We start from the raw sequence: 27,709 nt of genomic DNA, 5'->3' as shown, positions 1-27,709 counted from the left end.
TAATACCGCACCTAGTTTTGCGATTGGCAATTTACAGTTTTGTTCTAATCGGAATCTAACCCACGCAAATGTTTTGAATAGGTTCGACATTTCCGATGCTATTTGGTATGGTAGTTAAAAAGGAAATATTGATAATTATTTATTTATATACGAAAGTGAAAATTTACAAGAAGAAACTGTCAGTTTCAGATTGGATTTTCTTTATTTTTCATCAAATCATCATTCCGAAACGCTTCAATGCAAAAATCACTTCCAAGATATTTTCAACTACATCATTATAAACGTCAGACGAAGAACAGCTCTGGTTTCCTTGAATTCGTGTTCTAATGACTTGTTTTCTTACTTCATGTTTCCATTCCTCATCATTTTGATATACAGATTTTCAATGCCGCTTTTTGATCACTCGATACTAATTTAAAGATTTTTATCCTATTAAGGCTGTGAATCATTTCGCGGCTAATTTTAACTTTTGGTTAAAATCTGACACTCGAGCAGTTAATTTGATGTAATAAACCATGCTCGAGAGCATAATTATTTTCGACAGATCGATGATTATTTTCCGACAATGAAAAAAAATCTTGCGATGAAAATTCCAGTATTAATTCTTTCTTTGAAATTATTTACAGCAGAAAATAAACCCAAATAACTTTCCGTCCGTCAAAATTTGAAATGGGCCGCAGTTTTAGTTAAATTTAACTACTCGACACAAAATAACCGCTCAAGTGTCAGATTTCAACCAAAAGTTAAAATTAACCGCGAAATGCAGATTGAAATGTGGCAACTCCGGTGTGATCACCATTTCATTTCAACACCGTGGGTACAGTTAACGAAAACATCTTTTGTGTTAACCAGAGATGCCAGGTCTGCAGATTTATCTGCAAATTTGCAGATTTCTTCTGAAGTGCTGCAGACTTTTTTGGAGTCTTTTTAAAATCGAGCTTTTCGCAGACTTTCTTAAAATGTACAGACTTTTAAAATAACCCGCCCCGTTTTTTTTATCTTCAAGCCAGTTTCTGTGTATTTTTTTTTATAGAGAAATGAAAGCCCGCTGACATTTTCTTCGGATTCACAGGCTTTTTCAACCCTGCCTGAAAATGTTAGAAAATTTTTACCTGGCATCTCTGGTGTTAATGTCTCCTTGGAAATTTTTGTACGTTTTTTTTGGTGGTTATTTATTTAAAAGAAAAATACATTTCAGTCACGATTTTTCAGAATTTGATAAGCTGTCTGGAGCATTCGAAATGTCCTGCATTGTACCAACTTGTGATAGCTACGGGGAAGAGTTGATGCGCTTCCCAAAAGTTTCTATGCTCTCGGAACGCTGGCTCGAAGCGATTCAAGTAGGTACCGGATTGGTAATAGAATCTGTATACGATCTAGAACATCTGCAGATTTGTCATTCACACTTTCCAAAGGCGGAAAGTTCCATACTCGATGATTCTGGTTACCGAGAGCCGAGCATATTTAAGAATTGGTAAATACTAACTGTCTGTGTCAGTTTTTGTTATTTCATTTCGGAAATTTATTTTTTCAGTGACGGGATTTGCATTGAAGTCAGCTGTTGCCGGCTGTGTTTGGAATTCTATAACAGAGATGCAATGATCGGGTTGGACTCTTTCGTTGGAGAGAAGCAGCTTAAATGCCATATTGATGAATTATTCAATATAAACTTCCAAAATGACGATTTTTTTACACTTGTTTGTCAGCAATGTTTAGTACGAATTGAGATAGCGATGAAAATTAAACAAAACTCGATTACTAACGAACTCGCATACCATGAGTTGATACGAACAGCCCAGGAACATAGCTTTGTGGTTTTAAAGGAAGAACCTAATTTATCCCCGGATAATATTGTCAAAGAAGAAGTGTATTTGGAGGATTGGCTTGATCCGGAGCAATTACCCGGCGATAACCACGATGATGATGATGATGATGTTATGGAACCGATAGAAACAGAGCGGTCTCCAAAGATTAGGAAAACTCGAAGAGGTCGAATTCCAAAACATGAGAGGGGACCACGGAAGAAACCACCTGGTACTGTTATGGACAATTTGAAGCGAAAATGTTACATCTGCGTTAAGTTTTTCCCGGATGCCAATGCGTTGGTATCGCATCTTACAGAAACGCATACCACGAACTCTGTTTATCGATGTGAGGAATGTTCAATTGATATTCCCGTTTTGACGACGTACAATCGCCATCTGAGCCGGCACGATGAAACGGAAAGGCCAAACAAGTGCAGTGATTGTCCACTGCGGTTCAAATCAACTATGCAGTTAAAAATTCATGAAAATATGATCCATGGAGCGAACCACAAGATCAAACTGAGCGAACAAAAAGAATCAGTTATAATTTGCGAGATTTGCGGCCACAAGTTTAGCCACAAAGGCAAACTCAATGATCACATTCAGCGAGTTCATCTGAAAATAGGAATACCAAAATGCGACATATGTAGCAAAACTTTCACTACCAGAAGTAGTCTCGAGCGGCATATGATTTCACATTCGGACGTAAAACCGTACGCTTGCGATCAATGCGACCAGAGCTATCGACGATTGCTGCTATTGCGACAGCATAAGAGCTTAGTCCACGAGGGCAAAAATCCACACGTTTGTACCGAATGTGGCAAAGAGTACAGAGGGTCTCAAGCTTTGTATTTCCATCGATTAAAAGTTCATTTAGGTAGACAGCGTCCTAAATCTCGTCATGCTCGATCTGAGATTTGCAAACTGTGCAACGATCCATTCCCAAAGCTCAGTGCATTGGCCGAGCACATCAAGCAGGAACACGACAATGAGAAATATCCTTTCATTCAATGTGCGGAATGTCCCAAAACCTTCCTATCCGCGCAGAAACTATCGCAACATAAACCAATTCACACTGATAAATATGCTTGCACGAAATGCAATATACGCTATTCTAATAGAACACAGATGCAGCACCACATGGACCTCAAGCACCCGGACGGGCGCAAGTTCGAATGTCATTTCTGTGGAAAATCGTACAACACCACACGTGCATTATCGATACATATCGGGCTTCACACCAAGGAAAAGAGATTCCATTGTGAGTTTTGCCAGAAGGCCTTCTCGCGCAACTGTGAACTGATCATTCACAGACGGTAGGACATTTGTACGGTTTGACTTTTTTTGATCGAAAATTCATTTTTTTCTTTTTTTTTCAGTCTCCACACGGGGGAAAAGCCGTTCCAATGCATCGGATGCCTCAAACGATTCAGTGACGATGGAACATTTTATAAGCACAAGAAGATCTGCAAAGCGTTAAAAGCAAAAACCGAGTAGCAATTAATCAGATATGATGAAAGATTTAGATAATAAAGTAAGCCATAAAAAATTATTGATTGATTAGAACTGGTCATTGGGGTGGGACAACGTTGATCTGGCCCGGGTTGGCGGTTCAATGCATAGGTGGTATGTTCGAGCCACGACCTGGTCAGTAGGATCGTAGCACCAGCCATGCAAGTCTGTTGAAACAGAAGGTCAAATTCCACAAAAAAAATACAATGTTGGTGTAAAAGTCTAATTTGTGTCTCACGTGTATTCCTAGATTACTCTTCGGTAGTAAGAACGATTTAATTACAATTCCGATCTGTTCGAAGATCCAAATTGAAAAGTGGAAGAGTTATGTCGTTTTCGCTTGAAGCAAATCCCCATCCAGTTCCAGAAAACGGCATTAGTTTGGGTATCGCTTACTTTGATTGAACATGGATGCAAACAACATATTACCATGGATACGAGCTTTTGTGTTATTTCCCGAGCTTCAATATTTCTAGTCAATTCTTATTAAGCTATTTTCTAGATTGATAAGAAGGCTGTCCGCGGTTTTAAAATTGTGTATGGCAGAACTAATTTTGTCAGACTTCGGCCAATAATTGGACCAAAAAAAAAAAACATCACAAAGTGTATGATTTTCATATAGGGGAGACTGGGCCTAGTTGGCCGAACGGCCGATTTGCAGAGTAGCTTTTCTGATAAGGCTATTATGCGCAGTGGTGACATCTATAATGATTTTGGTGGAGCATTAGGTCACCCACGTACCGACGTAATTTTAGATGTTTCTGTGTTGTCGTTTATGCAGGAGTGAGTTTTTTTTTTGGCACTTGTGAGTAAATTTCTGTTTTTGTAAAGTAATATGTGTAACGTGAATCAATTTATATTTGACTTCCAAAAACGTAGCACCATTGGAAAGGGTATTTAAAAATTTGCAAAACGGCATATCGGTTTTTAGTATAACCTTACTTTTATTTTTGTTAATCGTGATTGTTCTCGAAATCATTCATTGGGGCAAGTTGGCCGAGTTTTGTGCGGGGTTGGTTGGCCGAGTTGTAATTTTACCTTAGAGTAAAGTGCACTTGGATATTCGTGATATGTTCCTCTTTTTTGGACGAAATTGGATTGTATGTTTATATTTATGATTATGAGGAAAAATATACATGAGTAATAAGTAATGGAAATAAATCAAATCATTGACAAATAGAAATAAGAGATTAGAATCATTAAAAGTTGGAAACTGTCGATTGAAAAGATGATTCCAATATTTTATGAATCAAAAGCCATCAAAACATTGAGCATTTCGAATTTCTGACATTTCGCGAATTGACCCAACCCCGAGCGTGAACGCTGATAGAGGAAAAGGTAGAATGGAAGCTTACTAATGCTGCCGAAACAAATTCCAGAATTGTGAAAAACCCTCAAAAAACAGTTTTCACGTACTTACATAATAAAAAAAGGCATACTAACTTTTTTAACAAATGAAAACGTTTATTGATACAATTAATGTTTTTCACATATTTTTCAAACTCGGCCATCCTATCCCGGCTCTGGGGTTGGCCGATTTTTTCCTCCGCATTTGATTGTTAATAACTGCTTTTCTGATTTTTATTCAGGAATTGAAAAAATCACACATGTGCTCGAAAGGTGTATCTTCATGACAGAGCCAAGCGTTTATCAAAAAGTCTAATCAGAAAGAGTACAGCAATTCCGAAAGCAAAACTCGGCCAACTAGCCCCGGTCTCCCCTACTATTGTAATTCAGACTCGCAGTCCATTTTACGCAACATGAATGGCTTCCCAGTCAGCATTTTCGATGTCGATCGTTACAACGGCGCAGAACCTGTTTCCTAACCTAATAACCTGTTTGGATGTCTTATCTACGGTTTAAACAACTGCCACCGTCGAGACCCATTCACGGAATTCGGCTTGCTTGATAGATTTCTCTCATTCTCTAAGCATTGTGCCAGACTAAGAATATTTTTTCCAGGAGCCTACCGAAGGTATCCTCTAGTCTATATGATGCTGGATCCCTCGTTGTGGGGTTTCCCTGGCTTCGATATCAGAAGCAGTTTCTGGACCTTCGACCTATCAGTGAAGTAATTATTTTCCAAGCATTTCTGCAGCGCTGTTCTAAAGATATCTTGATTTGCTTCGTTTTTCCCCTCCTTTCGTAGGATCTTGTCCTTCATATCAACAACCGAAACTATTGTCTCCCAGGTCGAAGCCCGACCGTACGACATCTGACTTGGTCGTCTTGTTTCTATTCTTAGACAAAAAAATATGTTCTCTGTCAAAACAGAGGATTTTTGGTAGCACTTTCCGTATAAAATTCTAAAACAGATTTTTCCGTTTGGGTTCCGATGAAACAGCAAACTTTTCCCAAGACATCGAATGCACTACCTTTCCCAACATCCCATTGTCCCAAATCTCTCGATCTGACGAACGTAAAAACATTTCTCTAGAATCCACCTTTAAAATGGTAGTGACAACTAACGAAGCTTATCAGTAAAAACGAAGTCTCTATATAAAAGCCGATCCCGTGTTTCGGACATTCTGAATGATGTAGTCGCTTGAGGCTGGGTTTCCAACGCTGAAAAACATTTTTTCCTGTGGTCCCCTGTCTCTCGATGGACGATTTTAGGCTACTAACTTCAGAAGCAAAAGCTCATTGATTCCTCTCTTCTCTGTCATCATAGATCAAAGATCCCATCGAGATTTTTTTCTTTAAAAAACACCCTTGCATATTTCGCAGGGAGTAAAAAAAAATGAAAATAAAAGAAAACATGACTAGTATTAATACTGATAATTTATTAAATCTAGTAGAATTTCACTAAAAATCCCTCAGTACATTTGGTATAATAGCACTACTTTGGTATCACTGATTAACAGTATTCAATTTCCATAGCATTGAAATCGTTGTTGACTGGCAAGAAGCGACAGCGCTTCTTGTGTTTGCTGTATGAGGCATCGTCGCTGAAACGTTTCATACAGACTACGCATTGGAATGGTTTTTCGCCGGTATGAATCCTGTCGATAATATTGAAAATAGCATTTGTTATAACAGAAATTATTTTACTGCTAACTTACCGTCGATGAATAATCATTTGATCTTTTCTCATAAAATTCTTGTGGCATATGTCGCACCTATACTGCTTCCCGTGGGTATGCGTCAGAACGTGGTTTCGCAGTGCGGATGCCGTTTTGTACGATTTGGTAATACAGTGAGTACAGTCATACTTGCGCACGTCATTATGTTTGTTCTCGATGTGAATTTGCAGTCTTTGAATAGTCGGATTACGCTTTCCGCAGAAGTTACAACGGTACCGATCCGTGTGAATCTCCTTATGATGATTTAGAAGTTGCTGAGACAGAAATGTTTTCGGGCAGTTGGGACATTGTATGTATGGGTACGTTTCTTCGATGTGACTCTGTTGAATATGCTCGATCAATTCGGTAGATTTTTTGAAAATTTGCTTGCAAAGTTTGCAGATCAATTGATATGGTTTGAACGGAGCGGCCGGCGGAGGTTTTTTCAAGTGAACAATTTGACGGTGCATATAAAGAGAATGATAGCTCCTGAATTGTTCGTTGCATTCCCTGCAAACATATGGGTTTATGCCTTCGTGAATCATTCTGATGTGGTTCCGTAAATCAACCGAACGACTAAAGCTGATTAAACACTCGTTACAACTATATGGTTTTTCGTTAGTATGCAGAAGCATGTGTCTTTCCAAACTCGATTTAGCAGTAAAAGTCTTGTTACATAGGATACAGGTGGGGATGAGTTGTTTGTTGTGAACGCTTTGAATGTGAACATTCAGTTTCGAATTACCCCTGAATGTTTTATCACACATATTACAGTTTATTAACGAAACCTTCTTAATGTGTATTTTGGCATTATTTTTAATTCCATGCATCTTTTTCTCATGCACTTTTACCTGATTGCAGGAGGAAAATCCAAGTTGACAGATACTACATTTGTTCGGTCGTTCTTTGGCTTCGTGACGCCCCAAATGACGATTATATGAGATGACCTGATGAAATTTTAGGAAACATTCACCGCAAACGTACCCAAAGTTGTTGGCATGTACCTCAGTGAGATGCGATAGTAACTCATTGGCGTCTTCGAACACCGTTACGCAGATGTAGCACTTTCTACCGATGACGGCTCTCAGCAGAGCCTTTTTCTCATTTCGCTTGGTGGGTTGTTTGAATCTGGTACTAGTAGCTTTACGATCGATGGTTTCTGTTTCTTCGTGGGATGGATCGGGTAAAGGTTCTTCTGGGTGTGATGCTTTGTCATCTACTTCTCCAACGGTACTCAATTCCGGCAGTGTGTCAATTTCTACTTCCTCAATGAATGAATCGATCGGTGGGTGTTCTAAAGTAATTTTGCTGTGAATTTCTCGTGCACAAGTTTGAGCCGTTGCTACAATATTGATGAAATTTTGCTCTGCGGCGAGGAACGATGTCCAGATTGATTGTAATATTTCGGAACGAACGATGCATTCACCACAAACCATTTGCAGGAAATCATCATCCTTAAAGGCAATGTTCAATGATTTATATAAAAATGACGTAACGATCTCTTTATCTAGGACACTGCTTAAGGCAATCATATTGGAGCTCGGGTGAAAGTTCAAGCACAGCCGACAGCTAGCTACTTCCGAAAGTTCACCGTTACTGTAACAAACAGTAAGTTTTTTTTCGAAACTCAAATTTCTGAATATCACTCTACTTACCAATGGGTGAACAGCGTCGGTTCCTGATACCAATACTCATCCGACTGCTCGTGTTGAACGACGGCAAAGTGCTGCTCGCAAATCTCGTACTGGCAAAGTTCCTGGGCTTCAGCAACTGCAACCTGCAGTCCAGTGCCAACCTGGATTGCCTGTAACCATCGTTCCGAGAGTAATCCGTAGCGAGGAAAAAGTTTAAAGGTTCCATCCGAGGAACCGCAAGTAGGTACGGCGCAGGGCATGATGAGGTGTTTTCGACGCACAGTTACAACTGATATGTCTCGTTTTAGACAAAGAAAGTGCTTATACCGGACGACGAGCTCATCGTTCCGTTGGAAGATTTCGTGATTACCATTGAAATCGCTGAACCGGAGCACAAAATGAAACTCCCTAAAATTTGATTCTTAAACTGTCTTCAGGACAGGTGCACTATACTTTCTTGCTTTATGTAATGCTAATGTTTGATATGTATATAACGAACTGTCAAACATAATCTAATGCTTTATATACGCAAACTGCCAGCATCTACACCGATTGAAAACGGTAAGCAATTTTTACCAAGAACCTAGTTAATTTTGTACGTTGTTAGTTATTTGGATTTTTGTTGGCACAGTATGTAAAATGATTAATGATAATTGTAATGCAGAGAGCATAAAGAACATTTCTACAAAAAAAAAACTTTTCTATTCCACGGTAGAAAATAAAACCGAATTTGTTCACAGTGCTGATAGGCAACATGTTCACGAGTGGCACATTGACGTTGAAATGAAGAGCAGAAGCGCTGCTGCTCGTTTAGTGACGATACTTTCAGCAAGAGCTCAAATCAATAGGAAAATTTTAAATTGAAAATTAAACAAAAAAAACTCTTTTAATCCACTTAGTAGTGTAATGATGCCTTTCTCATATTATTTATGTTTTCAAAAATATCACTAGAAGATACTGTGAAAAAATTTTTTGTTCTATCATAAATAAAATAAGAAAATTTCTTCGGGTATGAACTAACATAACCAATTTTCACTAGTCAATTTTTCAAGCGATTGCATAAACTTTCTATATGAGAAAGGCAATAAGTGTATTTTTATAGAAAAGCATCGTTATCATGATTTCGTAATAACACTAACAAATAGGTACAAATTGAATAAAAGATTAAGTAATTTACGCCTACAAATTACAAAAAGTAACGCATCGTAACACCTATAATTTACAAAAAAGTAACGCATTTAACGCTTCGTAACGCCTATAACATACAAAAAAGTAACACATGTAACGCTTAATGCTTATAATTTACAAAAAAATGTAACACTTGTAACGCTTCGTAACGCCTATAACTTACAAAAGAGCGACGTATATAACACTTCGTAACACTTATACCATCGTTGAAAGTTACGCATCGTAACTCGTTTACCGAAAGAGTCAAACCCCTATAACGGTTTTTAACATTCATAATTTCCACAAAATAACTCATATGATTTGTAACCCCCAATTTAAGAAAATTATCGTATGCAATGCTTTCTAGCTTTCTTTAACTTAAAGTAACACTATCCATCTCACAATACTATCGAGTGGAACGCTTCGTCGAATGGAACATTTTTCCATATTGGAAACGGGTATGGCGTGAGTCGATGCCTTTCATGTAACCCACCTGGGTTCTATTCCCAATCCCGCACATAGGGTCAGAAAGTTATTCTAGCCCGAAGAGGGCTAATGACCTTAAGGTTAAAACCTCTATAATCGGAAAAAAATCCATAGTACTTTTACTCAGGCGTTGACTCAGATAGGCCTCAAAAAACTTCGTAACGTATATAGCTTCAAAAACTACTGTTTTATGTATTATAATTATTGTCATTTATTTTACCCAGGTTTCATCCTCCATTTTATGTGGTTTTGACTCTGTTCTGCTTCGTGCGGCCTGCCGCTGCATGCTTCATCGGCAGTGGCGTTTTGATCATCACGTAACTCTCAAAACCTGTAAAGGTGTATTCTACAGGATCAACAGCACCATAATATTTCTCAATTTTTTTTTTCGTTTCTGTTTCTGATTTTATCTACAAATGTTTCTAGCGTTAGTTGCGATACTATGAGCTTCGTACGCTTAATTTTTTTTTCGAAATTTGCGAAAAAGAGTTTGATTGACGATGTTGACAATAAAATTATCTCGCGTAAGGACCGCTAGAGATTCTGGATGAAATAACGCCATTACCCTAGTTTTGTGTTTGACTGTCAAAAAACAGTATAAGGTTTTTTTTCGGTGTAGTCAGAACAGACCACAGACTGACAGTGATGGGCGTCTTGTTTACAAACGCTAAATTCGTTTGAATTCTCCGAATTTATGGAAAATTGCTTATAATTAATGAACAACACTGAAATAAATCAAAATTGTGCAAGTTCTAGTCATAGTATGTAACGTTTAGTGTTAATAAGTTGTACATCACACTAATTCATCACGATCGAGCTTCACTAGAGCTAAAGTAAACAAATTGTACAAAATGAATTCAACACGATTTTATTGGACGCTTTCTGTAAGGTTTTTTTTCTTAAATTAATTATTTTGTAGGTGATCTACAAACTACTAAAGTAACTAGCAATAAACCAAAGATATCAAAATGGTTCACTTCTGCAAACTGTGTCAACTGCTTCACAAGAGCATGGACTACATCGAGTGCGATGGCAGCAACGTCTGGCTTTTGGAGACTGTATTTAAACTAAAGATCATCCCCATCAACGGACGGGTGGAACCGATCTGTCAAAAATGCATCAGCAAATATAATAAAGTGATGCGACGAAGACGAAAGGCGAACGGAGGCTTTCCGATTTCACAGAGCCAAATGTTTCCTGTCAATACCACAACAACCACGGTGACTTCCTCTACTCAGTTGGTGATTGCTGGATCGATGATGAACGAAGTTGTACAGAGACAGCGACCGGACCCACAGTTGACTATGACCACTGGTGCACAGATAAGAGAGGAAGAGTCGGCTACAGAGATCGTAACTGCCAATAGCTTTCATTTGAATATCACTGGGGCTGCAGCCGTTTATCGAACTACAGGAAAAGATGGCAGGGGAAGTTCGGAGGATGATAGCTCCGCTGAGAAAAATAGCGATGTCGAAGATGATGAAGATGACGACGATGACGATGATGATGGTGATGGTGATGATGGTGGAAGCAGTGATTCGAGTGACTGCTGCAGTGAAGGATCTGACGATAGCAGTTCCAGTTACAGTACTTCAAGTAGTAGTGAAAGTTCTTCTGAAACGCGAACCAGTCTTCGAATCGATGAACCTGAGCTTGAGAGAATGGAGGAAATGGAATCGATCGGTTCACTGGAAGTGGGACTGAACGCAGAGCAATCGTCGCCACCGGAATCAGTTCCGAAGGTTTCGAAAGATGAAACGATGCAAGAGGAAAGTTCGATGGATTCGATTATAAGTGCAAAATCGGGTAAGACCAAAAAAAGGAAGAGACGGAAAGCTGCCAACGTGAAACACGCGTGTGAAATATGTAATCGGGAATTTTCGAAACCAGTATACCTTCGGGTTCATATGAGAACCCATACCGGGGAGAAGCCGTTTGCTTGTGATATTTGCTTCAAAAGTTTCACTCAGGCATCGAGTTTGAACACCCACAAACGACTGCATTTGAATATTCGACCGTTTCGCTGTAAGGTTAGTTGCTAAGTGAAATTAGATTAGTCTGATTAGAAAAAGTAAACTCGTTCAATATGTCATTTAAGATCTGTGGAGCTGAATATACAAGTTCTGGAAATTTTAGGGTTCACCTCCGAACACATACTTTGGAGAAACCTTACAAGTGTAGCTACTGCGACAAGACTTTTAATCAGCAGTCTTCGAAGAAATTACACGAACGTGTTCATAACAATGAAAAACCGTATGTCTGCCAGGTTAGTATTTGTATTCCTACAGAACGATCTGCTTTCTAAACTCTACTGTTTTCGTTACCAGGTCTGTCTGAAAGCTTTTTCTAATGTAAGCAATTTGCATGTTCACACGAGAATTCATAACAAACTTCGTCCCTACGAATGTGATCTGTGCGGGAAGAAGTTTGCTCAGTCACAGACATTAAAAACTCACATGCTATCGAAGCATACCGAAGATCGACCCTTCAAATGTGATGTCTGTCCGCGGAGCTACGCGACGCAGTCCAATTTGAAGAATCACAAAAATTGCCATTTATCGGAGAAACCTTTCGTTTGCGACGAATGCGGTGGACGTTTTACCCAGAAGAGCTCACTGAAGACACATCTGCTGTCGCACAGAAGCGAGAAGAACCATCGCTGCCATAAATGTGGCAAGGCGTTCACCACACTAGGCATTTTGAAGACCCACCAGAAGTTTGTCCACTGCGAAAAGACGGGCGAGCCTACGGTCTACCAGTGCGGCGATTGCCCGCGGAATTTTAAACTGAAGACTCGATTCCGGACTCATCTGAAAACGGTGCATCAGAAGGATATTGACGATGATGTGCCGAGCAATGAGGAATCGTCACTGCCGGCGACGTGCGATAACACGCAGGACACGCTCAACGGTATACTGACGGAAGGGCTCGAGGGACTATCGTCGGCGCTGGTTACCGACTTCGAGGATCATTTTGCTGCGCACAATTTCTAGCTCTGATAGAATCGATGTTACCGTCGATGTTTTCGATGTCTAACTGCACAGTATTTTAGCTCCATAGGCTCTGTATACGCTTATTTTATTTTGCTAAAGTGTCCTATAATTGAGATTAAAATTTTTGCTATAATCAAACCAAAAAAAGAATGAGTGATTTATCTAGACAGCCTTTAGGAACAAACCAGTAGAAACTACAGACTCTCATAGTAACAGACTGGCGAATACCTCTTAGGAGCTATGCTAGCGCATAAATCAAATAAACATAGATTTCTCACTGTACGGTGACACTAACAGCACCTCTAGTGACAAACGGGTGTACTTTTTTCCATTAGCTACTGTGGTTGTGTTAAATGCGCAGGCAACTTTTTGCATCCATTTTAGGAGCATTTACGCACCCATTCTCCACCAGAGAATGGGTGCTATTGGTGTCACGGGTTGCTCAACTACATTACTATTACACTGGGAAATCTATGTTTATGTGATTTATGGCTAGAGCATGGAAGTTTGACGGTTCGTTTGGCTCCCTGAGAGGTATTCGCCAGTCTGTTATTATGAGAGTCTGTAGTAGAAACGATATAGCTCTGGAAATAACAAAAGTCGTCTTCATGGAAATATGTTGTTTGCATCTATGAAGGTACAACCATATGTTCAATCAAAGTAAGCGATACCCAAACAGACCCGTCCTTTTTTGAATTTTGTTCTATATTTTGATTGTATTTAACGTTAATCTACGTGAGACACAAATTATAGATTTTCACAAGGTGTATCACGGAAATTGAAAGAACCCCTGAATCATTTGAAGATTTTTGCGGTCGGAACGGCGCATGCCCAGATCAGTGATCAAATTTTGTTTCATTCTAGACGAAAGTGAATAAAAAAATGAAATAATATCAACAATCAATCACCGAAGCTTACGAACAAATCACTGCACTTTTTCTTAGTAGAACCAGAAACAATTTTACAATCTACACCTCATCTAATTTCAATTGAAATTCGTGTGACAATGCACCTGTTGATTCGACGTCAAAACGAAAACATGCCAAATACGGTCGACATTCACTACAATTTCAGATCTTCCCCTCAATTATTGATCAAATAATAGCGCAGTTTAGGAAAACCCGAGCATTTCGAAACATGACGCATATTGAAAATTTCCCTAACGAGGTAATTCGCTTCAGTAAAACAAGCAACCAGCATTAAACTAAGATAGATTTGTTTTACAGCTGTTGGAGAAAATCTTCCTATTTTTACCGGTGGAAGATTTGGAAAGTACGGCTCTGGTTTGTTCCTCTTGGAAGAATATAATTCTCACTGTTATAATTCCGAAACATGTTCTGATTCACATAAAACCAGTACACCCGGTAACTCATCAACTAATGGCGCTTCCTGCTCTACTATCGTCGCAAGCAATGAATCCTTTTCCAAAATTCAATTACAAAATCACCATAGCCAACGAAGAACATGCAAGTTCGCCTGAATATATCGACTTTTTTCAGCATCGTGGAGCGAGTCTCAAATCTTTAAGTTTGCAAATAATGCAGTTAACAGAACCAATACTGAAGACATTTCCCTACCTGTGCAAATTAGAAGAAATTTCTCTGACTACAGAATCAGATGATCTGTATGCTCCGCAACCTCAGAACCCCGAGCTCTATCTATCGTCCCTGAAAAATCTCCAATCCCTTAAATTAACTCTTCCAAACTATGTTATCCTGCGAAATGCTTCGTCACTGTCGGCTGCTCCTTTACACCACATCGCACTGGAACGCTTCGAAATAGAACTTCATCACCTGAAACCATTGCTCGAACCTCACGCGAGTACACTGCGTCAGCTGACCGTGAGGGTGGATGAAATGAAACCATTCCTGCAGTATCTGAACTCTCTCGGGAGCCTAAAATTGGAAAGATTGAACATCAAAAGCGGTGGGAACGATGACGACTTTACCGAGGCTCTCATCCAGCTGTTCGATCAGCAGCCACACTTGCGAACGTTGAAAATTGGTTCCGAGCTGTCACTGCGTGCCGTGGCCGCCATTCCGCGAATGCTGTTCGATTTGGAAGAACTCGAATTCATCGCCGAGAGTATCCATGACTGTAGAGCATTCGTCGAACTGAAGCATCTGCGTAAGCTCACGATGTCGCTGTACGACGTACGTGCCTGGGATGAAACAGTTTCCCTCGTGAGTGTCGTTGATTTCTCACTGTCCGTCACGTTTCCGCTCATCTCGCCGGCGATCTTCTGTTCCTTTCCTAATATGAAACGATTCTATCTTGAGGATGTCGATGACGACTCATTGATGCGGGATATTGTGGTTGTTCAGACACTGCTCAAACAAATACAGGACGTAGAATATCTGGACTTGGAAAATTTTGTGGTAAGTGTAATGGTGGAAAAAATTTTCATAGCAGTAGGCCTTTTTTTTAATTGAACACTGAATTTGCAGCTGAAAGAGCGTGAAATATTGAACGAAAGCGTGGCACGCTTCGATACGCTTCCCAGATTGAAAATGTTGAAATATAGCTGTCGTGACATGTCCGACGCTTCGCTCCTGACGATGGATCTTCCCGAGTTGCGCGAGCTCTATCTGACACATTGCCCGGGAGTTACGTTCAAAGGGATTTCGTTTATAACCAGAGCTTGTCCGATGATAGAAACACTACACGTGGAATTCAATAAAACCGGATTCGACGACAATTGCATGGATCTTATTACCAGAAAACTAATTCGGCTGCGACGGCTGTATTTGATCAACCTGAGAGGGTTGACAAACGAAACGATTGAATTGGTTACGGTTAACTGTCAACGATTGCGGGTAGAACAACCGACCATGATATTCATGTCTATTCGATTGCACTCACAAGAAAAATTATTTACAGGAATTGACATTCTCGTATTGCATTGGAATTTCTATGGAAAAAGCGGATGCCATCGAGAAGTTAAGTTCTATTAAAACATTGCGGAATTTGATTTACAGCTGAACTACTTCCAAAGCGATGGGAAAATCCTTGGCTTGCAGGAAACCACGAAACTATAGATTTCACTGAACAATTTCGCTCGAGTTATGCCCACAGGTTTCAAGCTTTAAATGAGTAGCATTTTTTTGGTAGGTCAAATGATTGAGAGAATGCAATTAGAGATGCTATCAGCGGTGATAAACATATATATTCCTGTTATCAAGAATAGAAAAAAAAATGACTATTGTTTTTCGAACAGAAAGAAAAGAATTTGTGGAATATAGGGGAATCGTACCAATAGTCATCAGCAATCAAACCAACCAGCACCAATAGTCAACGTATTACGTTGTAATCGGTCGATGTATTTTCGCTTTGGTTCATAGAAGCAGTATTATTGAGAAAAAAATAGGGAAAATGTGCTATATTTCAGTTACAGTGCTGCAAAAGTTCGAAACGATTGCACCTATTTTTATTATACTTCGCGTCAATGTATTAAACTAAGATGGTTTTTCTATCTGATATAAAAGATCGGCAAGAGGTGATTATTGAGCTCTAATTCTTTAAAGTTTGTTATTATTATTCAAAATTCTCTGAGAATAAAAAATAGATTGAATATTTTTTTTCGTACCCAACGAAATCAACAGACAGAATTTTTTGAAAAATATGACGTTTTTGCTAAGAGAAAAATGAAAGTCATCAAACCCCAAAAACCGTGTTTTGAACGTAAAAGATAATGAGCGCACCATCGAATACAAAGACACCAAGAATCAAGAGCATAGCTTGATTCACAGTCTTTTACAATGGCAATAGCCAATTTTACCACATGCTTCGAGTTGCGTGCAGGCAGTTGCTGTGGTAACAGTAAGCAACACACTGCCTCAAGCGTTCTTATTCCAAGTCAACGCAGTAGGCAGTGAATTCGCGTGACAGTTGAAATACCAGAACTATTTAGAATTCTCGGTTAATTTTTCAAAAGGGTGTATAAGCAAATGACAGTTTCTCTTTGTTTACTTTCTGTTCTATTAATTACCAAGCGGTTTCCGCGTTTATCACTCAACTCTTTGCATGAAATGATACCCGAAAGAAAATCCGATTATGGGATTTTTTGGATTTTACAGTGAATCTTGAACTACTTATCAGTAATGATTGAACAAATTTATTTTATTATATTTCGTCTCCCATCCCGAACGTTCACTGCTTCTTTTTCACTACATCCATTAAATTTTGTACAACCGATTTTCCCATGGTTTTGTAGTTTGTACAACAATTTTCTGCAGCTCTGTTCCAATTGCATAAATGTACAGTTTTCAATTGCCCGAAGTTTCGGTGAATTTTGTGCGTTCGTATCTTTCGGTACAAAATTGACTCCGTAGGCGCGCTAGCACTCAAACCCGTTTTGAACGTAGTGGTAGGATGCCAAATCAGGCCAAAACAAAGTTAATCTTTTGTGAATGGCAAGAAACACTTCCGTGTAAATTGAATGTCCTGAAAGTGGAAGTGAAACAGTTATTTCACATCATCCGCAAATTACCTGCCAGGTTATGAACATCTTTGCATATTTCGATAATTTAATATTTCAAACTTCCTCCAGAACATCGAACTTACACAGATAAAAATATTTTGTGTATTCACATTTATTTTCATGCACATATTTGGATTTCATGCAACATTTGATCGCAAAACTAGATGGTAATTGAAAGATACAGTTCTATTAATTTAAAATTCAATGCATGCCAATTTAGTTCTCCGTCGATGATGGTTTTCAATCAAACTTTCGATTCAAACCATGTCTATTCCATGTTACTATTGCATTACATTTCGTGTAAATTCCATTATTTATTTCTGTGTATAATTTGCTCAGGAAATTGACGGAAGTCGGCCTTGACATTAGTCTGGACATCACGATGCAACGCGATTTGGTGAGTAACTTCGTGTAAAGCAGTGATTCCCAAACTGATTTCTACAACCCACTAGTGGGCATTAGTTTATTCTCAGTGGGCAGTAAACTCAAAATCGTCAGGTCAGATGGGCAATAAGTCGCATATAGTGGGCTTCGACACTTCAAATTTTTTTCTGAGAAAGGCCCTGAGTAAAATGTATTCATGACAATTTTATATAGACATGTGGGTAATTTATAATTGCGAAAACCAATTCCATTGCACTCTATCAGTTGCAAAAAAGATGTGACGAGTGCATCATTCAATTCTTGTGAGATTTGTGAGAAAGAAAACGAAAGTATAAAACTTAAGTGCTGTTACGACCAAGAATTTATCAAATAAGAATGAGTGTAACTAGTTTCAATGTTTCATTAAAAATTCATATCATGTCTATATTCAATTCATACAAAATATAGAAAAAATTTAGGTCCAGGTTCAGAATCCAGATGGTCAGAATGATTTTCAGTATTCGAGTTGTTCAGAATCCTGAGGTCAGATCCAGAATTCAGAACTCATGTCCAAAACACACAGGAGTTCAGGTCTATAACCCAGGTCCAAAATGCAGCCCTAGAATTCGTATCCCGATTTTCGCTCAAGAGTCCAGGTCCATGTTCTGAGAGTCAAGGTTCAGGATCTAGTTTCAGGTTCAAAAACTCTGCCATGGGTTGAAAAGCTGTTCCGGAGTCAGAATTCAGGCCCAGAACCAAAGTTCAAGTCCAGGTTTAAAATTAAATACCAGAATCTAGATGCAGAATTCAGGTCCAGGTAAAAATTCTCTGTCATGAATTTCGGTCCAGAATCTGAGCCCAACTTCAGAATTCATATCCCAGTATCGAAGTCCCGATTGTAGGATCAGAATTCAGATTCTGCACTCAGATCACAAATTCATGTTTAGAGCTTAGGTCAAATTGCTTAATTCCGGTCCAGGTTCTGAGTTCCGATTATAGTACGGAATCCTGGTCTGGAATTAAGATCTTGACTTAGAATCCATGTACAGAATCCAGGTCCATATTCAGGTAGAATTTTGTATCAGGTTCAGAATACAGAATCAGGATCTAAGGTCAGAATCAAGGTCCTTAATCATGCTTCAAAATTTTGGCCGAGAATCCAAGTCCAGAGTTATGTTTTTGAACCTTCAGGTTCAGAATCCGGGTCAGTTCTAGGTTCACGATTCTGGTGCATTCCCAGTATCTCTGCCAAATTTTTTGAGTAAAAATCTTGTTTGGAATCCTGAATCCAGCTTCAGAATCCCGCTCCAAATTTAGACCCAAAACCTTCATCGAGAGTTCAAGCTAAGAAATCAGGTTCAGGTCTAGAATCCAAATCCATGCTCAGTATCCAAGTGTAATATTCTGCCTCAGGTTCACAATCTTTGTCAGAATTCTGGATCAAAAACCATGTCCAGATTCAGTATTCAGATCCAGAAACCTTATCGGATATCCAAAACCAGGGACCTGGTTCACAATCCTGCTCTAGGTTTAGAATCTCTGTCAATCATTAGGTTCAAGCTTAGGATTGAGGAATCCTAGGGAACTCAGGTCCAGAATTCAATCCAGGCTCACAGTCCAAGTGAAACAAAGGTTCAAAGTTTAGTTCCGGAAACTCTGTCAGAAGTTCAGAAAACAGAATTGTGGCGTAGAATCCAGGTCCAGAATCTAGGTTAAGGTCTCTGTCAGGGTGATTTAAAATGTTTTCGTTTTTGTCTGTCACACCAGAAGTAAAAGCAGAACTAGAAAACACTCGAAAAGTTACTTTCGAGCTAGCTCTGGAAAATCATTGTGTTGTCCACATACGATACAAGAAAAAACGCCTAATGCTGAACTTTTCTCCATTACCCAACGAAAAGACAGTCTGAAATTATGACTGATAAAACTGAAAATAATAATAAATCCAAAAACTAGCGTCATAAGCTTTCAGAGACAGTTATAAATCCGTCCGCAACCTTCTCCAATCCGGAGAAATCGTTTTGCCAACTGAACTACTATGGATGTTATGATACACAACTTAGAAGATTTCCCGCTAGAAAAGAACTTGGCATTTGATCTGACTGTGAAATGTCGGTTAATGGTTCTAATCACACGAGCTATAGTCGTATTTGCAATTCCACGCTATTTGGCGACCTATCGGTAGGACGACTTTGGATTTTGATTGTCAGTGTACAAAATTCTATCACGCACATATTACTGTATGAATAATTATGACAAATTGATAGATGTAAACGATAAACCTTAAACAACATTATCTCAAATCTGCAGGTTTTTAACTCATACGGTTCAAAGGTTACAGAAGAAGATTTACGGTGCTGTATGATTAAGTTCAATTGAAAAATCGGTTGCAATTTTGATACAAATGAAGTTTTTTGTTCAAAAAATTGTATAATTCTTCAATCACTCGGTTTCGTACTGCTCATTTATCACGTCAAAAACTGAACGCTACTGTTCGTTGAATATTTCACCAAGCGCCTCCATCGATTCTGCTTCAAACGAATAAGTGTGGTAACCCATGACAACCGATAAACAACTAACCAGGAAAATTTTCTGATGATCAGTACTGGTCGTTTCGAATGAGTTAACTTCCAGTGGCTGTGAATTTTTCACCTAAGCACCATTTCAGGTGCAGTGTCCCTCACATTGCTCACATTATCCCTCCCTTTATCCAAGTGGGAGAACGCGCGGCGTATGCGTGTTATCGACCAACTGAGCGTTGTTGTTGCTTTTCCGTTTGCCCACCCACACACCCACACACATATGGGCATCGTCGTGGGGCTGCTATGGGGACTTCTGTGTTCTGTTGCTTCGTACGCCTACTATTTCTCTCTCTCTCTCATCCTCATGGGTTGTAAGGCAATATGAGTGCTGGCTGCCATCGGGATATCCTAACGAAGATACTAACTTTAGCGATACTAATACACCCCCAGGAAGGTCTCGAGTCAGAAGGTATAAGCGAAAAAGTCATCCATCATTGGAGAAGGAAAAAACTTCGATGTTCAATAATTTTCTTCTATTACTTCTCTAACATAAAGTTTCGCCAGAAAAAAGTACCGAAACAACACAACCAGCAAATCAATCTAATGTTGCACCCGATAAAATCGAACATTGCTGGCTGTATACGTTGCGTATCTGTGGAGTAACAAGTTTTATAGTTTATCAAAAAGCAGTTTGTGTGTCGTGTAAATAAGAGCAGAAACGAAACGGAAAATTTGTGTTTTCAACCCAACGGAAAAGCGAGAAAAGAGTGAATCAAAGGAGACTGGATTTATGTTTGCCTGTTTCAAAAAATGTAAGCTGTCTCGAAAATCGCTAGAAAGAAACACACGCGGAATGGAAAATAGTAACTAATCGACGGAAAACCACCGCCTGTGAGAAAGCCTGGATTTTCCAGTGCAAGCCCATACACACATACACACCTACACACACAAAGCAACAAGAATGCCTGATTGTTGAGAAATGGATTACAGCGAATAATAAATACACACAAGCGAAACAATAAAACAACAAATATTATCGCTTAACGATTCGGATTACTAAGCGACCAGCGAGTAGAATGCGTGTAATAAGGGGACTTGTCTGTTGATTGGATCAAAGTTTCCCTTCCACCGGGGGGATTGGTGTGCCAGAGAACGCGACAGACAAGGGGCGCCCCTTAGTAATAAAGCGATATAAACATGAATTATTATGCGTAGGAACTACACATTCGTCCTTAAAGAAACATCGAATTTTTAAGCAAAAAACAAAATAAAAATTAAAAGCAAACGAAGAAACAAAACGGAAAAATAGCCCAGGAAAAAAAAGGATCAAAGTAATCCGAATTCTTTTTTGTTCTGTTGGTACGTGATGTTAAGCGTACGATATATTCGTTACTGTTGAGACAATTTTAGTGATAAGAAACCAAAACCAAGCAAGTTTTTATGCGTGCAAAATCTAATGGCCGTGGAAATGGATCGTTGAATTGCGAGACGGGAGTGTGGCAGAACGGTGAAACAAACACCCAGGGGACTGGGAGCTTGGGAAAAGCAGTGAAAGAAGCATCGTGAATTACAAGTGCGATTAATCGTCACCGTTGTGACCGCCTAGCGATTCCACACGCACGCAGTGGTCCTGGCTAAAGTCGAACACACGAGTGGAGTTGTTGGTGGTTGTTTCGCGGCTCGGGTTTCCACATTCGGGCTCGCGTTGGGTTGTGCCTAGGGTTGTCTCCACAAAAGACATTTATCATTACTGAGCATCCCTCGTTGTTGTTGTTGTTTTTTGTTATTGCCGTCGTTGCGTTGTTACTGCTGCCAGGCGTCGTGTAGCAACGTATCCTTTCCCACCATCACCACCACCACCACCACCATCAAAACTTATCACCCCTCATCCCAAACCAACTAACCAACTGCGGCAAAAATGGGTGACGATAGGAATAATAAGAAGATTCTGCAAAATATAAAAATGCCAGAACAGAGCAACGACTACCGAGTGGTGAGTAATTATCTGCTTTTTTGACGATGAAATGCGTTAAACAGGACCGCGAAACGTGTTTAATTACCTTTCCAAAACCCTCAGGTGGTGTTTGGCGCTGGAGGTGTCGGAAAGAGTTCGCTGGTTCTCCGGTTCATCAAGGGAACATTCCGGGAAAGCTACATTCCAACCATCGAGGACACATACAGACAGGTAATGGGTGGGAGGCAGGTTTTTTGTTACCAACCAACCGAATTCTAGTAATACCGTTATGATGTATCGTAAAGTGCAAGTGATATCGGTAGTAATAATCATGTGTTGTGGTGATTGATGTCTGCCGAATTGCCATGCCGCGTCCTGACAAAGTCCGCCCAAGGGTGTTGGGTGTTGGGTATCGGGCGGCAATAACGTCGCAGTGTGGTGTGTGTGTGGAATGGAGGAATGCGGGGCAATGTTTGGGGATTGTGATGATGATGATGATGATGATGATGATGAGGAAAATTCGGCAGTTTGCATCAAGATGATGCGGAAAATTTTTGTTTTCAAAACAAAGTTTATATTACTAAGAAAATTTCTAAGATACTTTACCCAATTCCATGATCCTATCAAAATTTCGTGGTAAAATGAAATGCCGTTGCCTGTGTTTGCAGTTCTCCACTGTCGCAGAGTAGGCTACGCGTTTGTGCTTGTGACGTTTTTCTCATCCCAGCAGAATGATGATTGCATTTCATTGATAAAACAAGTCGGCTGACATCACGCTGTGACGCATCGTTCGAATCATGAATGAAGAAAGAACAGGAGGCGGTGCTTTTCATGGTTCATTGTGGGATCAGAGAAGACACACATTTTTTGTCCACTTTTGTCACAATGCCGTTGGGTTTGTTTACAAAGAAGCTTGAATTTGTGTCGAAAAATTCCATCATCTGAAATTCCATTGTTATGAAATTCCACAAATGTTTTATAGGTTGATTTTTTTTTCTGTTTTAATCATGCACATTCTAGACTTAATTGCTTAATTGTTGAATTCTGATACCAAATTTCTATCTTCCAGGTGATTAGTTGTAACAAAAATATATGCACCTTGCAAATCACCGACACGACCGGGTCCCATCAATTCCCGGCCATGCAGCGGCTCTCGATTACCAAAGGCCATGCCTTCATTCTGGTGTACTCGGTCTGCTCCAAGCAGAGCCTGGAGGAGCTGAAACCGATCTGGAGTTTAATTCGCGAGTTGAAAGTACGCCACTGCTTCCTGCTTCTCGAATGCTGTAATTTACTTCTTCAATTTCTTCCAGGGCGAAGAAATCTCCCAGATACCGGTAATGCTAGTGGGTAACAAATGTGATGAACCGGAGGAACTACGAGAGGTGACCAACATCGAAGGGCAGACGGAGGCCGCCACCTGGGGGATCTCGTTTATGGAGACCTCGGCCAAAGAGAACCACAACGTCACTGAGCTGTTCCAGGTTTGCAAACTACGACTATATGACAAATCAATTTATGATCATATATTTTCTCTGTTTAAAACAGGAATTGCTCAACATGGAGAAAAACCGAAACGTGTCGCTGCAGCTGGACGGTAAAAATAAAAAGAAAAACAAGAAAAAAATGATGAAGGAACAAGCGAAGGAAGAGAAACTTTTGAAAGAGAAGAAAGAAAAGGCGAAACAGCAAGCTAAGGAAAAGGAGAAGGCACAACAGAAAGAGAAAGAAAAGGAGAAGGAGAAGGAGAAGCCAAAGGATAAAGCTAATGGAACGAGCAAGAAGGAGGGAGCCGCGGCAGAAGGTGGAGCTGAAGGTGAGGGTAGCGCTAGTCTTAAGGAAAAATGCAAAGTGATGTAATTCTGTTGATATGTACACTCACACACACACACCATTTATCGAGTAAAACGGAAACAAAACTAGAAAGCATACAAACAAGACAACAAATAATCGAAAAAAATCGAACGTAAAAAACAAGCAAGATTCATACAAGGTGAGGAAAAAGAGACACACACATTATCAGGTTTTAAATCGATTTTAGACGCTAAACAACTTAATTGATTAAACAAAATAATGGTCAAGGAAAATGATATTATACAACCATAATTATATTTATATATATACTATAAAAAAATATTATGTACATATAATAGTGCTAATTTAAAATTATAACGCAACGTAGTAACAAGCAGACGCTTAATCTTCATGATATGCCATAAAGAATCACTAGCAAATATAGCAAATTATTATATATATTTTGCTTCGGTATAATTCAATAAATTTGAATAAATCGTTAAATTAAAACCAGCACAAATCCCAGTTTATCTGTTTTATTCGGAAATGTTCGAAAAATGCTTATGCGAATTAACTCAATGAAAACCCTGTTTTAAATAATTCGCGAGATGGTCCACAGCCGAAGAATCCGTCTAGGTCGGGACTCGAACACAAATAGTAGGTAGAAAAATTCCAACTTCCGTAGATCTTCGTGGAAAAATTCCGATTTCCGTAATTTTTTCTACGAATTTATTGATTCTCCAAATCTGTAGATCTACGGAGATTTCCGTAGATCAGATATAGCTGCCTGTATTACTACCTGTCCGTATCATCATCGTTAACAGGAAACAAATAAACGTCATGACAGACACCTGGTCATGACAGCCGAATCTATTTTGCTAAATCGTAGCAATCTGTGACTATGCATAGATACTCTGTTGCTGGGTGTCAATCTGCCAACCAAAACAAACCGTGTAAGTTATTGCTGTCATAATTCTGAACTCATTTTATTGATTAAATTCCGAGAAGTTCGAGGAGGACAAGTAGTGCCTGAAGAAATAGACAGATCGAGGTGGAACAAGCCTGTAAATTCATTGGAAGAAAGGTAGCTGGTATCGAAGTTCCACGGCTGTGAAGGAGGAGTGAAGAAGGCTCATGGCGCTTTGCAGTGCATGTCATTCTATACTAAGACGTACAACGTACATGCCAAGTGAGTTCTAGATGTTATCGGCAATCAGTTCTAGATATTCTACTCATCAGTTTGGATCCGCAAAGAATGTTGAATACTAATCGTACAACAAAAAACGAAATTTTCGGGGTCATATTTTCATCCTGTCCAGTCTGCAGACTGCAAACGAATACCAATGAGGGTTTCCAAAAAGAACAATTTACGATGGAAAATCTAGTCCATGCATCAACTACTTGGTAAGTTATGAGAATACAACTTGCGGAATCTTACCTCTTTGGTGATTTTGAAACGATTGGATGAAACCAAGATAGTCAAGATAGTGCTTCTTGCCTCTGAGGACCACATTGATGTTATTGGCGTTGATTGTAGAGCAGTGGAAGAGGTTTGTGTTATTCTCTAGGAAAAAGCTGAGTATATGATTAACTTAGAGCATGATGGTTTGGTTTCGGTGCAATTGCATTTTTTAAAAAGAGCTTTTCATCGAAATTGATTGTGGCAAAACGGGTTTCGGTTGAATGTCTTTTAACAAAGCGATTTTCGATGCAGTTACTTTGTTTAAGAAGAGATTTTAATCAAAATTATTCTTGGCTAACCGATTTTTGGTGACACTTCTCTTAACAAAGCGATTTTCGACGTAATTACATTTTTTTAGATAAGATTTTCATCGAAATTGTTCTTGGTTCGTGCCGATATTCGGTGACATTTCTTTTAACGAAGCGATTTTCGATGCAATTACTTTTTTTAAGAAGAAATTACTTGTGGTGAAACGATTTTCGGTGAAATGTCTCTGAATGAAGCGATTTTCGATGCATTACTTTATTCAAGAGGAGATTTTCATCGAATTTGCTTGTGGCTGAAACGATTTTCCGTGAAATGTTTCTCAACGAAGCGATTTTCGATGCAACTACTTGTTTCAAGTAGAGATTTTCATCGACATTGTTCTTTGCTTATCGATTTTCGGTAACACGAAGCGCATTTCGATGCAATTACTTTTTTTTAAAGAATAGATTCTCATCGAAATTACTTGGGTCTAAATGATTTTCGGTGAAATATCCCTTAACGAAGCGATTTTTGATGCAATTACTTTTTAAAGACGAGATTTTTATCGAAATTGTTTGTGGCGAAATAATTTTCGAATAAATCTCTCTTAACGAAGCGCACTTCGATCAAATTACTTATTTAATGAAGAGATTTTCATCTAAATTGCTTGTGGACATACGTTTTTTGGTGAAACATCCTTTAACGAAGTGCATTTTGATGCAATTACATTTTTAAGAAGAGGTTTTCATCGAAATTGTTTTTGGGGAAACGATTTTTGATTAAATTTCACTTAACAAAGCGATTTTCGATGTAATGATTTTCATCGAAATTGCAATTACTTTTTTTAATAAAAAGATTGACATCGAAATTGCTTGCAGCGAAACGTTTTCCGGTGAAATGTCTTTTAACGAAATTATTTTAGAAGAGATTTTCATCTAAATTGCTTGTGGCAAAGCGATTGTCGATGAAAGTTGGTTTATTTCCATCTAAATAAACAGACGTGTCAAGCTTCAGCACGATACAACCGTTTTTTGTTTCATGAAAAAAAATGGAAAAAATATTCGTTATCTCTTAAAACTATTTTTTTTTCGATCGGCATAACGGAGAAAGAAACCAAATAGGAATTGGATGAATATTATAGGACTAGTGTTCCTTCAGCTTACACCGTGAAATATTTGTTTCGGAAATGTCGTGACGACCGATCACTATCACTATACAATTTCAAAATTACAGGAAATCATTTCACGAAATGGCGGTGATGGTGTTGGATTAGGACTGAGTGCACACGACTTTTTTTGGGCGAGATAATGAGACAGTTGAATTCTGCTACTTGGTGCCACGCATGCTGACTAAAGAACAAAACTACGACTGCGAGTGCTCTTCGGAAGCGTGTTTGTCAATTCTGATGTGGAATCGGATGGATTTTTGGCTTCGAGTAGTAACTGTTGATGAAACTTGAATCTACTAATACACGTTAGAATATAGATTGAGTGTTTCAATGCAGCATAGGCAAGTTTAATGGATCGGTAAGGTTTTCTGGAACTGTTTCGTCAGACTTTTCGTTGATTACACCGAAAATAAAATAAAACTACGCATTGTTGTAGCGATCAAAAGCCAAAGTCGCTGTGAAATGGTCTCACATAGAACGGGAAAAGAATTTTGTGCATCGGAACACAGGAGCAACGATTTAGGGCTGTAATTTAATTGCCTGCCCACTCATCTTATTCGCCCGATTTAACTCTCTCGGACTATTATGTGTACCAAAACCCCAAGAAAATGGCTCATCAATAAAAAAAATCAGCTCACGCAAGAAGATCTTCGACACCACAGAGAAATATTTTTCAGCCCGTCCGGAACATTATTTTTCGAGCGGGAACAAGTTGAAAAATCGCTGGAATAAACAAATCGACCTAAAAAGAGCTCCGTTGAACAACATTAAAAATTTCCTGGGAGGTTACTTTTTACCCCACCAAGTACAGGGTGATTTTTTAAGAGCTTGAGAACTTTTTTAAACAATAAAACGCATAAAATTTGCAAAATCTCATCGGTTCTTTATTTTAAACGTTAGATTGGTACATGACATTTACTTTTTGAAGATAATTTCATTTAAATGTTGACCGCGGCTGCGTCTTAGGTGGTCCATTCGGAAAATCCGCTTTTTTATCGACAAATTTTGTTCAGCGATGAGGCTCATTTCTGGTTGAATGGCTACGTAAATAAGCAAAATTGCCG

General features: G+C 39.0%; 5 protein-coding genes across 10 annotated transcripts; 4 read left to right on the top strand and 1 right to left on the bottom strand.

Annotated features, from left to right (window-relative positions):
• The first annotated feature begins 1,082 nt into the window (after positions 1 to 1,082).
• On the top strand, positions 1,083 to 3,343 carry LOC131429637 (zinc finger protein 883-like). Its single transcript, XM_058593897.1, has 4 exons — positions 1,083 to 1,150; positions 1,213 to 1,474; positions 1,535 to 3,121; positions 3,185 to 3,343. Exons 2-4 carry the CDS (start codon positions 1,242 to 1,244, stop codon positions 3,300 to 3,302), a joined length of 1,938 nt encoding a protein of 645 aa, XP_058449880.1. The 5' UTR covers positions 1,083 to 1,150; positions 1,213 to 1,241; the 3' UTR covers positions 3,303 to 3,343.
• Positions 3,344 to 6,080: 2,737 nt separating this feature from the next.
• LOC131429628 (zinc finger protein ZFP2-like) lies at positions 6,081 to 8,502 on the bottom strand. 2 transcript variants are annotated; one of them, XM_058593886.1, is made up of 4 exons: positions 8,035 to 8,502; positions 7,384 to 7,975; positions 6,380 to 7,326; positions 6,081 to 6,319 (listed from the first exon to the last, which is right to left on the bottom strand). In XM_058593886.1, the coding sequence occupies exons 1-4, from the start codon at positions 8,271 to 8,273 to the stop codon at positions 6,175 to 6,177; spliced, it is 1,923 nt and encodes a 640-aa protein (XP_058449869.1). In that variant the 5' UTR covers positions 8,274 to 8,502; the 3' UTR covers positions 6,081 to 6,174. The 2 variants fall into 2 exon arrangements, with proteins under 2 accessions (XP_058449869.1, XP_058449859.1); XM_058593876.1 differs by having other exon boundaries at positions 6,380 to 7,975.
• A 1,806-nt stretch (positions 8,503 to 10,308) lies between these two features.
• Positions 10,309 to 12,811, top strand: LOC131429612 (zinc finger protein 391-like). 3 transcript variants are annotated; one of them, XM_058593855.1, is made up of 4 exons: positions 10,309 to 10,499; positions 10,586 to 11,696; positions 11,765 to 11,932; positions 11,994 to 12,811. In XM_058593855.1, exons 2-4 carry the CDS (start codon positions 10,635 to 10,637, stop codon positions 12,657 to 12,659), a joined length of 1,896 nt encoding a protein of 631 aa, XP_058449838.1. In that variant the 5' UTR covers positions 10,309 to 10,499; positions 10,586 to 10,634; the 3' UTR covers positions 12,660 to 12,811. The 3 variants fall into 3 exon arrangements, with proteins under 3 accessions (XP_058449838.1, XP_058449829.1, XP_058449845.1); XM_058593846.1 differs by having other exon boundaries at positions 10,556 to 11,696; XM_058593862.1 differs by having other exon boundaries at positions 10,309 to 10,510.
• A 340-nt stretch (positions 12,812 to 13,151) lies between these two features.
• LOC131429592 (uncharacterized) lies at positions 13,152 to 16,006 on the top strand. Of its 3 annotated transcripts, none has more exons than XM_058593826.1 (5): positions 13,152 to 13,296; positions 13,524 to 13,826; positions 13,886 to 15,037; positions 15,107 to 15,475; positions 15,540 to 16,006. In XM_058593826.1, the coding sequence occupies exons 2-5, from the start codon at positions 13,797 to 13,799 to the stop codon at positions 15,639 to 15,641; spliced, it is 1,653 nt and encodes a 550-aa protein (XP_058449809.1). In that variant the 5' UTR covers positions 13,152 to 13,296; positions 13,524 to 13,796; the 3' UTR covers positions 15,642 to 16,006. The 3 variants fall into 3 exon arrangements, with proteins under 3 accessions (XP_058449809.1, XP_058449802.1, XP_058449817.1); XM_058593819.1 differs by having other exon boundaries at positions 13,172 to 13,319; XM_058593834.1 differs by having other exon boundaries at positions 13,278 to 13,296; positions 13,413 to 13,826.
• Positions 16,007 to 20,458: 4,452 nt separating this feature from the next.
• On the top strand, positions 20,459 to 24,283 carry LOC131429584 (GTP-binding protein Di-Ras2). The gene is made up of 5 exons (XM_058593806.1): positions 20,459 to 22,014; positions 22,099 to 22,206; positions 23,045 to 23,230; positions 23,289 to 23,459; positions 23,524 to 24,283. The coding sequence occupies exons 1-5, from the start codon at positions 21,940 to 21,942 to the stop codon at positions 23,833 to 23,835; spliced, it is 852 nt and encodes a 283-aa protein (XP_058449789.1). The 5' UTR covers positions 20,459 to 21,939; the 3' UTR covers positions 23,836 to 24,283.
• The last annotated feature ends 3,426 nt before the right edge of the window (positions 24,284 to 27,709 follow it).

Source organism: Malaya genurostris, chromosome 1 (genome assembly GCF_030247185.1).
Source record: "Malaya genurostris strain Urasoe2022 chromosome 1, Malgen_1.1, whole genome shotgun sequence".
Taxonomy (NCBI): domain Eukaryota; kingdom Metazoa; phylum Arthropoda; class Insecta; order Diptera; family Culicidae; genus Malaya; species Malaya genurostris.
Note: the sequence above shows the minus strand (reverse complement) of the source record. Positions and strands in the feature narration are given on the sequence as shown.